At 46.1% G+C, this 13,354-nt stretch overlaps 1 protein-coding gene across 1 annotated transcript in view; it reads right to left on the reverse strand.

Annotated features, from left to right (window-relative positions):
- The window catches only part of SH3RF2 (SH3 domain containing ring finger 2), a 39,628-nt gene that overhangs the window by 642 nt on the left and 25,632 nt on the right, over positions 1-13,354 (reverse strand). The window contains exons 5-8 of the mRNA XM_088536966.1: positions 6,938-7,032; positions 5,086-5,256; positions 2,179-2,408; positions 557-906 (exon numbers count right to left, since the gene is read on the reverse strand). Of these exons, the coding sequence (XP_088393092.1) occupies positions 557-906; positions 2,179-2,408; positions 5,086-5,256; positions 6,938-7,032 (846 nt within the window). The remainder of the gene's footprint in view (positions 1-556; positions 907-2,178; positions 2,409-5,085; positions 5,257-6,937; positions 7,033-13,354) is intronic.

Below are 13,354 nucleotides of genomic sequence, written 5' to 3' on the forward strand. Positions count from 1 at the left end.
AGAGCATCTACAGGGTTTGTCTCCAGCTATTTTTCTTTCTAGAAGCTCCAAAGTTGTTTGTACTTGGAGCGACTCATGGAGCTGTTTGCTTTTTGGGTGCCACAGGAGGGCAACGTTGTCATGGGGCAGTTTCACAGATGGTGCAAAGTCATTCTGGAAGTTTCACTCCTGTTGGAACTGAGATTTCTTTTCCCACTGTCAAGTGGCTCACCCAAAGCCATGGGAAGTATGCAAGTGCGGGGAGCTGGGGCAGGGGGGATGTGCTTGGTAAAGACCAGTCTAATGTAAGGTCTAACATTCACATTTCTAAGACTTTTGCTACCCAAACTCTTGTGGATCTCAGTGAGATTCTTGTTCGATTTAAAATCTCAGGAAAAGTCTTAAGGTTTGGTCATGACTGAATATCAAAGAAGGCTGACAGATAATTTTTGCAGCATCTCACCTGTCCAATGGGTTTAATTCAAACAGCAGACTCATCAAAACACAAACGTGATCTCTTAGCACAGGTACCCATTCAAGTTTTCCAAAAGAAAACCAAGTGAAAATTGAGCCATACCTTTTCAGTGCTGTTCCGGGAAGTGTCTGGCTTCACCAGGATGGACGGTGGAGCTGATGCGGGTGGCTTTGGAGCAGTCTCACTTTTTGCTGGGAGATCCCTGGCATCCAGGATCATGGAACTACATACGGAAGGAGTTTTGCTTTCCCCTCCTCTAACCACAAGCGCTGGTGAAGCATCATGGGAGAAGTTTGGCCTTGTTCCTGCATCAGTTGTGCCAGCTCCTGGAGGGCTGAGGTGCTGATAAAGCTGGAACTGCTGAGGCCGCACCGTGGTGCTAGGAAGGCGCCTGAGGGAGCCGGCAGCGTGAACAGGGGTTCCCGGCTGCCCGGGTCTCTGCAGGGATCCATCTGGGAAGTGAAGGAGGTAACAGTTATCAAATGCAATGGACCCTGAAGGGAAGATGGTATAACTGTAGCAATGGAGCAGAAAGGAGCAGCCATTGCCGCGGTGTGGCAGCCTGGCTTGACGGGGTGCTCCCACGTGCACTCCCTGTTCTCGAGTGAGGTTCCCGAGGGCTTGTGCACAGCAGGGGTGAGCTCTGCCTCCCCAGCCCGCTCCTAACAGGCTCTTGCTGTGCTGAAGGTTGGCAAGGCTAATAAGCTTAAATTCTCCATCCCTCTGCGTTGGCACAACAGCTCCAACCTTGTTTCATTCTACTCCCTGCTGATCTGTTGAACTAGATAGTTGTGTTTTTGTATCTTAGATAAGGGGAGATGGAATGAACATGGCTTCCATCAACTGCAAGTGCCTGCGGGTAAGATATTGAGGTGTCTTCAGTTTACTGCATGTGATTTTTTTTCCTGCAAGCTACTTGCTGGCTTGCTGTTGTACTCTGAGGACCTCTGTCTGGAGGTGGAGTGCTCCCACCACATGGCTGAGGGCTAAGAAGTTCTTAATTCTCCTGTGTTTTCCTCCAGCTCTCTGCTGTCAGGGCCTTTGACTCTAATTTTACTCTGTGCCCTTTTTTTTCCCCCCTCTTCATGCTATTCCTACTTTTTGCATCTCAGACATTTCTAAGATGGAAAATTTTGTTCCTCAGATAGTAATTATTCCATTCTCTTGATCATCCTTCTGTATACTTTTTTTTTTTCTAATTTTATTCTATTCTATTCTGAGTTACAAGAAATGTGTGAAGTATTCGAGATGCAAATTTACCAGCACTATTTATGTACTCTGGTTCAGGGAACTGAAATGGACTTGTGACATGGAACTTCTTTGCACAGAAAGTACAGTGATTTTTTTTTTCCTCCAAGCAAAATGCTGCACCTTCCAGGGTATACAGCAGAAAGGAATCTGTCTACTAATTCTCTTTTATTATGTTCTTGATCAATGTGCCTGACTCAGAAGCTGGGTTTACTGGGTTTTAGCTTCTGAGATTGCTGCAAATGTCCTTTTTAGAGACTTAGCACAGCTCATGTTTAACTTGCTAAAATTTGTACTTATTCTTTTTATTTGACGCATATAAGGATACTTCCTCTTCTAACAGCCTCCAATATTATTTAATAATTTTGGTGCATCCTTTTAGTTTTAAAAGATACCAAGGGTTTCTAATAGCAGAATCTTCTCTTGGGAGGGAGCTGTATGGCTTCTGCCCCCAGAGCCCCTTCCTAAGCACTTACTCTTCCTGGCGCTGCCCCGTCCACGCCGCAGGGATGCCTGTCCCGAGGGGGTCAGCAGAGCCGTGTTCCTGCCTGGCGAGGGCACGGGTACAGGCAGCAGCACAGGTTTCAAAGACCTGCTTTGTCTTGGGCCGCTTTCTGAGAGGCTTCCCTGAGAGGAGAGCGAGGAGGTCGACAGTGTCCATGAGGCATACAGGGATGGCATCTTCGAGTCGCAGAGATTAGGTTTCCTGTTTGTGGAGATTGAAAAGGAAAAGCAAATAAACCAAGATTCATATAGTCTGCAAGCCTTTCAGTCATGGAGCTCTGTAAGGAAAAGAGATTTGTCCAAGAGAGTGAGTTCAAAGGTTTTTAAAAAGCTTTTGCACTTCAAGTCAGGGTTTTAGTGGAATTCTGTAGCTAGCGAGGGTTTCCAATTCGATTATAACAAGGGCTTTCCTCTTTGTGCCCCTAGTTGGTAAGAAAGTCTCTTCAAATACGGTTAGAATTATTTACACTAACACCATGGCATTTCAGAAAAGGACGATCGGGTGCTAACCCTACCTCTGTAACTTGCCCAGATATACTTCCTACATCATGGAAAAATGGGATTTGTCCTGCTTCTTCTCTGTTAAGTGTCACGCTATGACTGTAGATGCTAGTGCTTGTAAGCTCCAGCCATTAGGCAAAAGTAGAGAATAGGAACTATCTGTTTCCATGGATGCTTTAGAGCTTCTTGGGTGCTATTAGAGCCTGAAGTGCCATTAACGTTCTGAATGGTTCCTCTTTGATTTCATCTCTGTAGAAGTCCCATGCAACAAAACCGGACTGGTCTTGTTTGCAGACAAAAGCAATCTTGCATTTCCTGCATGGAATGAACAAGGGGGAAGTGCTAGATGGTTCCTGTAGCTGAAGCCTTAAGAGGCATCTCTCGTCTGAAAGCAGAGAGGAGAGCAGGTCTGCAAAGACAAGGCTGAGGCAATATTTGTGCTGCGCATCCTCTGGCTCCAGCTTCCCTGTCTAGCTCACAGCTCTCTGTGGCACAGCAGCTGCTTTGGATTACCCTTCTCCTCCCCTTTATTCCCTAGAAGTGTCATGCATATGCTTTCACGTAAGTCTGTTAAATTGCCAAAAAGTCTGTTGCGCAGAAGGCCCTCAACCTTCCCCATCAGTGTGCTGGTGAAATAACCCCCAACTCCTGGGGCGAGTGTGCTGTGGAGAAGTGCCTGTGCTAGCCCTGCTAAGGGAGGGAAGGACATTCCTCTGGCTCTCCTCTTCACCTTTGTGGAGGGTGAAAGAATGATTTATAGTTTAATAACAGAGTAGTGATTAATCAAATAACTGAGGCATCAATTTATTATGAAGTAATTTCCTAAGGATGATAGAATAGCAACTCCAAAATGGGTGCTTTTGGTTGGAGCTCTTTAGGAGGCTATGCAGAGTGACTGAGCTGTGCATTGGTTATTTGTTTGCTCTGCTTTTGGTGAGGTGGGGCCTTGTGTTATCAGGAGCTATGCTGGGAGAAATGAGCCTGAGACACAAGACTAATGGTGCTTGAATACAGGGAGGGTGGGTGGAGGGCAGCGCTAGGATTAAAACAGCAGTGGGACCTCCAGTGTGAACTGAGTGATTTGGCAGAAGAAAATGTTAGCAAGGAAAGAGAAATGAGGAGGAGAGGGAATCAAATATGATAGGAGTATCTCAGAGTTTAAGGTATATTTTTATTGTGAAACTGGAAGGTTTTCAAGAAGGCTAAAACTCCCCTGAGTCTTTCCTTGGTGGTAGTTGTGTTTTTTTTTTTTTTTTTTTTTTTTTTTTAACCCCACAGAAGAAAACATGGGAGAGGGAGCTGGCAAGTTACCAGGCATTATTTTTCTTATTGTACATGACAGTCTGCATCTTCTTCCACTGAGAGTTACACAGCTAAGCTTTCCAGTGAACGGGGAAAAGAAAGAATTCAGATGGTGACTTTTGGAGGGACAGGGTCAGATTTCCTTTTGGTGATTTTCTAATGGCTACAATGAGTCTTCAGCTAGGGAAACTGCTTCAAATAATGACATGATAATCCTGAAAATGTGTGTTTTTTTTTTTTTTTTTTTTTTTTTTACTTTTACCTAATTTCCATTTGTGTAAACAGAACATGACATTTCTGATCTATTCTTCCCATTTCTCTGCTGTGCCTGAGTATCTCTCAAGGGAACTAAGGGCCCAAACTTTTATTTTTTTTGGGTCTCCTAAATTGTGTATTTTCAGTTACCATTCCATCTTGCTAATGCATGTTTATTTAGTTAGATCAACAGTTTCCAATGTTCAAATGCCTGCTCTGAAACCAGAAATTTGAGTCTAAAGGAGCCTTCTGCTTGTAGCTTCCCTTCTGGCAGAAAAAAAGACTGGAGTCATCCAAAATGAATAAGGGTGAGTCTGAGCATACACAAGCCCTGCTGTTTGTCCTGGCTCCCTGACTAACTCAACAAAATATGTTGCATCGTGTCACCTACAGGTTTCTACTTGAACGTCTGGGCTGAGCTCAACAGTCCTGGAAGAAACTTTGGTGTCCCTGAGACCCAGGTTTCAAACGAGCAGACGAAGGTGGCTGCTGCCCTGTGAATCCCTCAGTGCAGTGAGGCCCGTGCGCCAGCCCTGAGCAGAGCAGAGGCGAATCCTGTCAGCTGCCTGGCCCCTCTTTACCTGCTTTCCTGGGGGAAGATGCAATTCCCGTGTAGTATGTTAGTACGTGCAGGCTAGGCAGTGTATAAGCAGTGAGAGCTGCAAGATGTCATCCCACCCAGATGAAGAATAAATAGCCATTATTAATAGTGAAGAACCCACTGTAGTGATCTCGGCACAGGAATAAGAAGACCCAGCGTTCCAATGTAACCCAGTCCCTTTTGCAAATGTTTTTTTTTGTGTGTGTAAGAAAAATCAGACCTGAAAAGGGGAGCAACATAGTTGCTAGGGAAGATCCCCACTCTTCCTGTGACAAGTGACATTCCCCGGAGCCAGCCGTCATGGTATTTCCCAAAGATGCGGACCCCTTCTCCTTTCTGCAGCTCCAGTTCGTCTGGTCCATGAGCCGTATAGGAGTGGAGAGCCACACACCTGGGAAGGAGAGAGGGAGATGAAAAGAAGGGAACACGGGCTGTAGAGAGGTACCTGCCTTAATGCAAAATGTTTGAAGTGTATCCTGAGGTTCCTGCATTTAATCGTGCTTAAGAACTGATGCTGCTGGCTTGGGGCGAGTGGCAGCTGTTTGCCTGGAGCCTCTTCAACCAGTGCTCGCATCAGAAATTAGGGTGCTGGTGTAACTGTGGAGAGAACTTGCAGGGAACAAACTGCCTATAACTTGAGGCCAAAGGGAATAATGAATAAAATAAAAAGCCAACAGAAATGAAGAACAAAGCAGATCTTGTCAATAGTTTCTGTCCCAGAAGTGTCGGCCAAATCAGCCAAGGGCAACGAGCAAGGATTAGGGAGGAGAGGGTTGTTGTTCTCGACATTGCATAGTGAGTACTCCATTGAAATAACTGATTAAGGACTAACAGGTACCTGTCCTAAGGCAAAGCAGCATGAAAGAGTGCAGTTAAGATGCTCTCTCCAGGTGAGAGCATCAGAAATACATTCTATCTTTGAAGTACATGGTGAGCAAGAGGCCTTGCATCTGCTTGCCTTGAGTATCATCTGGAGGTGTTAAGAGGAGTGGGGAGGAGTCCTCATGCAATAACATCTCTGAAGAACTCTAGTCTATTAACTCTATTTTCCATTTTCTGCCTTGTTCTCCTATGTCCACCTATGGACAGGCATCTACAGCAGTTTAAAAGAACAGCGAGACTTCAGCCACTATCACTGGGAGCTTTTAAGAATAAAGTAGATAAGGGACGACTGAGATGTGGGTGGTTCTTCTTTGGACTGGTGAGGAAATTGGGCAGGAAACCACTCGAGATTTCTTTAGACACCTCTGTCACAGTTCTCAGATTTTTGTTTAGGCCATGAGATAATTGGTTCTCCACAGTGAACCATATGTGACTGTGCAGCAAAACCTATGCTAATGCATGAATAGAGCAAATATTGTGAGGGCAATACAGACTTGCAGGTATTGCTCGTGTATACTAAGGTCTCCCAAGGTCAGGCTTGGTGCCAGGGAAGTGCTTATGATCATCTAGGCAGCTTATTGCTATTTGGTTATTGATAGGTTGCTTACTATAGTGCCAGGCTGACCGGTCTTATCTAGAGAAAACAAGTCACCAACTATATTTGCAAATTTTAATTCTACGTATTCGGAAGTTTTGTCAGTTTGAATAACACAAAATGCTAGTGAGTTTTACTGTTTTAAAATAAATTGCTAGAGACATTTAAGGAGTAATTTGCTTATATCTAAAACTTTAAAATATGCTGGTGATAAATGGACAGAATTAGATATCTGGAAATAATTGGGGTAATAAGGTGCGAAGATGGTTATATGCTGGAAATATAATAATTCAAATAGATAAGTTTGATAATAATTAGGGAATGATCAGAATCTCCCTTGAATGTTTCCAGTAGGGTAGCTAAATGCCTGTATATCCTTGATTTCCCTAAAATTAATCTTTGAGTCATTGTCATGTTAAGTCTCTGTGATCTCATGGTTAGGACAGCAAAGTACGAATGAACATAAGGAACCCTGCATTCTAATGTGGTTTTATCTTCTGACTCTGAAAACTCAGGCAGGAGCCCTAGTTAAACCTCAGGAGAAGACACTGGGAACTGCATGACACCACCACCAAGGTTCAGTATCCTTACGTACATATTAGCTGATATGTGATGCTGCAGATGGGGAAGGGTGACAATGGCTGCTGAATGCCCCAAAGATCCTGGTGCAGGATAGTAAGATGCACTGACCTGGAGAAAAAAAAAAGGAAAGAAAAAGAACTATTATTCAGAATATAAGCTTATTTTAGTCATTCAGAATAGCAGTTAATAGTGTTTGTCAGGCCTCAAGAACACCTCAAAAAAAGAGAGATCAGACTTCTTAACAAGGATTTCTGTTGCTCTGTGGCTCTCATAAACACCATGTAGTGACAGACTGAGAGAGGACCACTGATTTAAACGTAACGCTGTTCAGTGGCAATTCCTTGCTTCCCTTGACATTCTTCCAGTAGATTGCATGGAATGAGATGAGTATCTTGGTTCATTTTGTAGGAGATAAACATCTGCATTTCAAACCCCTGATGACATGACAGTTAATGCTGGTTGTCATTCTCAGCATTGCAAAGCTGTAGACATAAAACAAATGGAACCTTAAGATACTCCATCTCTGAGTCACAGAAATGCTCGTAGAAGGGACTTTGGGGAGTTATATGGTTCAATCCCCCACTGGAAGTGAGACTCATGGACACAAGTGGCTTTCATTTACTTACAAAAACATCTCGGGAGAAAGAAGAGTTTGGAGCATGTGATGAACAAGTTTAAAATGCAAAATGTGGTAGCAGGAGGACTTGTGATAGTCCTGCTTTAACACTGAGACAGTTTCCTGGGTAGAGTTTGGTAGGGCTGACTGCTTCTCCTGTAAATAAATAACAAACTCATTCAAGTCATGCTGAGATCATTCATCAGTGGCTGATGTGTTTGCACCCTGGACTTCCAATGCTAAAAATCACCTTTGATTCACTCCTGTCTGTGAGTGAATGGCAGGACATGGGTGGGCAGGCTGTTGTTGCTGGAAAGATGCTAAACCGCAGGCTTATAGGACAGGCTGTTGTGTGTTCGAGGAGTTTTTCAGAAAAAAAATGATTAAGCAGGCTAGATTTAAATTAGTAGCCACAACTTTCAAATGTTAAATTCGAGCCCTAAATCTGTAATCATGGTTACTCTTAAATATGAGATCCTTTTGAGTGAGGAGATACTCATTTATCCCTGTTCTTGTGTTCAGTGTTTTCCCATTCATTTCTGCAAGCTGTGAACAAGATGAGAGTCTTTGAGTTTGCTATGTCTAACACTTGCTTCAGGAAGAAAAAGGAGTTTGGCAAAAAAACAGATGTGAACTCCAGACCTGCTAACCAGTAGGAGACTGTGACGTCTGCCAGGTGAGAGACTTGTATAATCAATGCCATTTCACTTGCTATTTACTTAGTTCCAGCTGGGTGTATGGCATTGTATAAAATACAAATAATATAGTCCTTGCCTTGGTGATCTTTTAATAACTATTATTAAAGCTATTTACCATGTCTATGGCGTCCTTCTTCGCCAGCCTTGCCAGGCAGAGGAAAATAACTGTCTGCCGTGCAAGTTGTGGTGCAGGCGCACGGGAAGGGGAGCCTCTTGTTTGCATATGGTTTGAGGCCACTGTTTCCCTACCATCATTTTGCATCTAGGGAGAGGTACCAATCAACCTAATGCCCAGTTTGTCCTCTTCTTGTAGGAGTCTTTCATGTTTAAAGGAGGAACATCAGCATCATTTCTGCTGGCACAGTAACTTTTGGTAGCTGTGTGTTGAACAAGCCCTTGCCTCATCTGCTGCTGAGGTAGGTAAAAGCTCGTGCTTCTGTTGCAAATGGGCGGAAAATCAGAAGATAAATGTTAAGCTCCGTAGTGCTGGTGAGACAGCACTGCAGAGGGCTGTGTCCTGGGGCCGCTTCCCCGTGGCTTCGCTCTTCTCAGCAGAAATTCTCGGGGTGGCACCATGAGCTTGCAGTGCACAGGGCCCTGCGAAGGAGGTAGGTGCAGTGCCTGCTCCAAGCGGACAGGCCTGGCCTCCAGCACCAGCGCTGCAGGCGCCTTCCCTGTCCTCTGTCCCCAGCTCTCTGCCCTGGCAGTCCTGGGAGCGATGGCTGCCCCGGGTAGCTTGGGTGAGGCCGTTACGCTGCTGCAGGGCCCAGCAGCACCTCTCTGCAGCGGGGCCGAGCAGCGATTCGCACGGCGAGGGCAAGAGCATGCCCACCCGGCATCGGTACCAACAGCGCCTTGCGGCCTGCTGCCCGCATGGCAAGAGAGACCTGCCATCCCCCTCTGCCCCGCGTGCCTTCAGGTTCTCGTTGAAAACTTACTCAGCTGCCAGCACTGAAGCCCTGTTGTACACTGTGAGTGGGGTTTAGATGGTAAAGGCAGATGATAGGTAGATACTAGTTTCTTTTGAAGTGTTGATCAGGATTTACTGACTGAAAAGCCTAGTGGAGGAGAGCACGGGCTGAAATTCCTCAAAGTTCAGCATGTGCTTTACTATGTTCCCCCTACTTTTCTTCAGCAGAGAAGGTGAGTACGTATAGTGAGTCCACGTGGCTATAACCTTCCCTTCTGCTGGCTTCTGAGACCTGAAGAGGCTGAATTTTGCATGGGCTAGAGGAACCATGTACGCTAGAAGTGCGTTTCCTCTCCTTGGCTGCAGCTAGTGGGACTGTTGCTGTCCATGTGTGTCACGGGGTCTGTTTGTCTTGAAAAAACAAAGGAGCAGCCAATCCATCACTTGATTATTTTTGGCTCTTCAGAAACCAAGCTTTTCTGATGTGCCAGAGTTTTTTCTACTTTTTCACCCTTTCATATGTCTTCCCATTTTCAAGTTAGGGATATGCTTAGTGTTTAATTTTGAAAACTTTGTTTCCAGCCCTCTTCATGGGCAAAGTTCTTCCCAGAAGAGAGTGAGGCACAAATACATCTACAAGCAAAAGGTACTTGTGATTTCATTCATTTCTGACTTAATCCTTTGCAACTGCTTTAGCTAAACTACACTGGTGCGTGCTTGTAACTGAGACCGTGTTTTGCTTTTCATTGCTCTTTGTATCAATGCAGGGATTAAACCTGACCATTCAAGAGAATCCAGCGTGGTGTGTGGGAGGGGGGAGGGAAGGCTGGCACTGACCCAGCGGTGCTCAGTGCGAAGCCAAGCGGCGGTCACTGCGTAGCCCTTCTGGAGACCAGCTCATCTGAGATGAGGCTGGCACCAGTTTCTGGAGGGTTTGAGCAACCTGTGGGCAGGACCTGTTACTTTTTAGAGGCCCAGGCTGGGATATCACTTCAGGGTCCCCATCGGCCACAGGCTGCTTGTAAACCAGGCAGAGGAGGAGACACCAGAGCACAGAGCTGACTCATTTGTGCAGAAAAGATGAGCTTTGGACAAGGTCCATCAACTTAGGAGGTTGTCACTCATTTTCCTTATCAGTAGCAGTCTCGGTGCCAGTTCATCCTGCAAAATCAGCCTGTGCTTTATATCTACTAGCAGATAACGGCTGTTGCTTGCTTGCCTTGAGAGAAAACATTCGAGCATCAGGCTAATTTATCTAGGCCAGCAAAGAAGGGCAGGCACATGCAGGTTACAGTCTGCTGTGCACCTCTGAACCCTTCTAGGAAAGGGGGTTGGAGACATGGTGTGAGTAAAAGGGTAGAGGAAACTACTCATGGCTAATGAGGGCTGTGATTACTCACTTCATTAGTTCAGCAGTTTATTTCAAGGCCTTCAAGTCGGATGGCCTCTCTGGGGCTGGCAAGCGCCGCGCTCCCCTCTGGTGTGCTGAGGGGAGGACAGAGCCTCCCTGCTGCACACGGAGACATGGGCATTTTTTCATTTGATTTCCAGTGCAAAGGCAGTTACTGTTTCATAGCTGTTTTGTCGAATGACTGGGAAAACTGGTACCAGAGCTACTAGAGATGGAAAATGTTAATCCTTTTCCAAAAATGCACAAAGATTAAACGATCCTAAACTACATTAGCCAACTATGCAAGATACATTAAGAAATGCCAGTGCAGTGCTCCGTGGAAGACGCATGTCGGGGTGTCTTCTCTTGCATTTTCCCCTCTCTGGCTAGGCAGGCTCTCCTGGAAGGCGCATTGGCCTCTTTCCTCGGGGTGAGGACACTTGTGTCATGGGAGGGTTATCTGACCAAGGGAGTCCTGCCATACCAGAAGGTGAAGGCATTGGGCTGTATCCTGCTGGGAGCTCTACGATAGCTTGTTTTAATGGAAGTATTTTTCTTGTTGCTGCAAATTGATTTTATCATTGGGGTGCAACATCTTTCAATGAAAACTGAGAATTTTCTAGGGAAGGCAGACCATCCCTTTCACTTGAAAGTCCAATTCAGTCAAATAGCAAAGCAGAACTATTGAATCTGGGCTCTCTTCACTCGCCTTCGCTTCCTCCTTGTTCACCCTTTCAGCAGTGAGCCAGAGGATTAAATGAAACAAGAACAATTCAATCTCTGTCCTCCAGAGGTGGTCCCTCTGGACAGGGCTCAAGCATGTGCACTTCTGTAATGCCTTGCTTTGGAGGATCTCCAAGTGCTTTGTGAACACTAAGGGATTAGTGAGGTCTCTGAAAACCCCCAGGAGCAGGGAGGTTTTGTTATCTCTGGCTCACAGATGGGGAGGCCAAGGTCTGTCACGTGTGCTGGAGGCAGCAGCGTTGCCACACCTGGCACTGCACCAGCTCCAGCAGTTGGGAACCATGTTGCCTTGTTATGAGCCTGCCACCTTCACAGCCAAGATAGACTCTGAGAACTGTGAGAGCAGGCGGCGCTACTGAGCACTGCATGGGAAGGTCTGCCCGGCTGATGCTTCTCTGTGCTATCAGGGCAAGTTCCTGACGCTCCATCTGGTTTCTACCCAGGAATGTTGCTTCTCTTTTTGTCATCTCCGTGCCGTTCTGGGACAAGGGGGTTCTGGTGGCAGGTTGTCGTGGGGGAATAGAACAAGCAACAGACTGGCCTGTCTTCAGAGCCTGCATCCCAGGGCCGCAGGAAAGGGTGGCACTGCTCAGCGTTCATCATTTCAGGCATGTGCATCATAATCTGCTCTGCTGATTTATCCCTTTTGAAGAACAAAAATGGTTCCCAGAGTGATCTAATGCATGCAGTCCGTTTGTTCACGTTGGCGATTCCTGCCTCCATAAGTCAAAGGGCACTAGCTGTATTGCAGCCCTGGAGGAGGGAGCTGTTTTCGGGAGGTGCAAACGGTTCCCAGCAGTAGCGCCGCTTCAGTGGAGATCCCTGGGAAAACTCAGGGCCCGTGGAAGGTTCCCGGGCTGGAGCTTGGCTGGCAGCTGTGCTCCCCAGGAAAGACCGCAAGACCTTTAATGACGCAGGTAGTCAGAGCTTTCATCTCTCATTCATTTCAGACCTCATTTCTAGTGGTCATGTCTCTAATACCATGCTGGGGCATTTTCGTAGCATGGACCTAGCAGGGAAAAAAGTGACTCACCAGCTCTGTTCCTCTGTAGTGAATTTAGTTAATTAAAACACCAGCAACTACAGCCTCTGTTTCTGGACCTGGAATGGCAGGTAAGCTTCAAACCATCTTTGCATTTCTTGTTTTCTGCTCCTGCTGGGAATCAGACTTGCCTCTCTCATATAAATGCAGCTGCTTGGAAATTATCAATCTATTTAAACAATTTTGAGAACCAAAAGTTTTGAAAGCTGGAGTTTCTTCTCCTGTACTTGCTAGTATTCCTGATGAAACTTCCCCTTTGGATGGGGAGGTTAATTTTTTAACCTCTCTCCATTCCCAGTGGGTACATAATCAGCAATCCCTTCAGAGCCTGTGCCAAAACTGCTTTTGTATTTTTTTTTTGAATATTTTCTAGCTAGGTATAGGTACAAAAGTGGTTTCTGGATTTAGCTGTTTTATCTCCTGCAGGTATCTTGCAAGCCCTTATTCTGTCTTTTCTCAACACCCTTTCTTACTCCTCCTTGCTACTCAGCTTGTCCCTAGCATGTTTTCTAGCTTGGCTTCTTCAATAGCTCCTACTTTTCCCTCCTGAAAGAGGGGAATTCCTTGTCAAGAGAGTGTTTGTGAGATGGTTTGTGAGTTAGGGATATTTTCTCTCTTCCATTACGAAAGCAGTAAATGCTCTTGGTACTACTGAAAGTCCTTCATATTTCAGATAATTTTACATTACAAGAAAACCCAAATGTTACCTGACAGTGGGTGCCAAGCGCTGACTCTCTTTAAAAGTAGTGAAGTGGGGAGCCGCCCCGGCGCTGCGGCAGGACGAGCGCGTTGCTGCGCGTGGCCCCGGCCTCTTCCCTTTTATGGCCTGAAATGAGCCTGGCCTCGTTGCAGCGGTGCCAGCGCCAGGCAGCAGCTACAGGGTGGCTGGAAACTCTAGAAATACCTAGCCTGGCTTTTCTAACCTCCGTTTCTTACTCCTGCCACGAGCTGTGCCTCTCCTGCCCTGTGCGGCCTCCTGGGGGGATGTCGGCACGGGGCTCTTCAAGGTGCCAGCGCCACTCCTCGTCTC

The sequence above is a fragment of the Tinamus guttatus genome, unplaced genomic scaffold, assembly GCF_059628265.1.
Source record: "Tinamus guttatus ecotype Peru unplaced genomic scaffold, ASM5962826v1 Tinamus_guttatus_pri_ptg000710l, whole genome shotgun sequence".
NCBI classification, from domain to species: Eukaryota; Metazoa; Chordata; class Aves; order Tinamiformes; family Tinamidae; genus Tinamus; species Tinamus guttatus.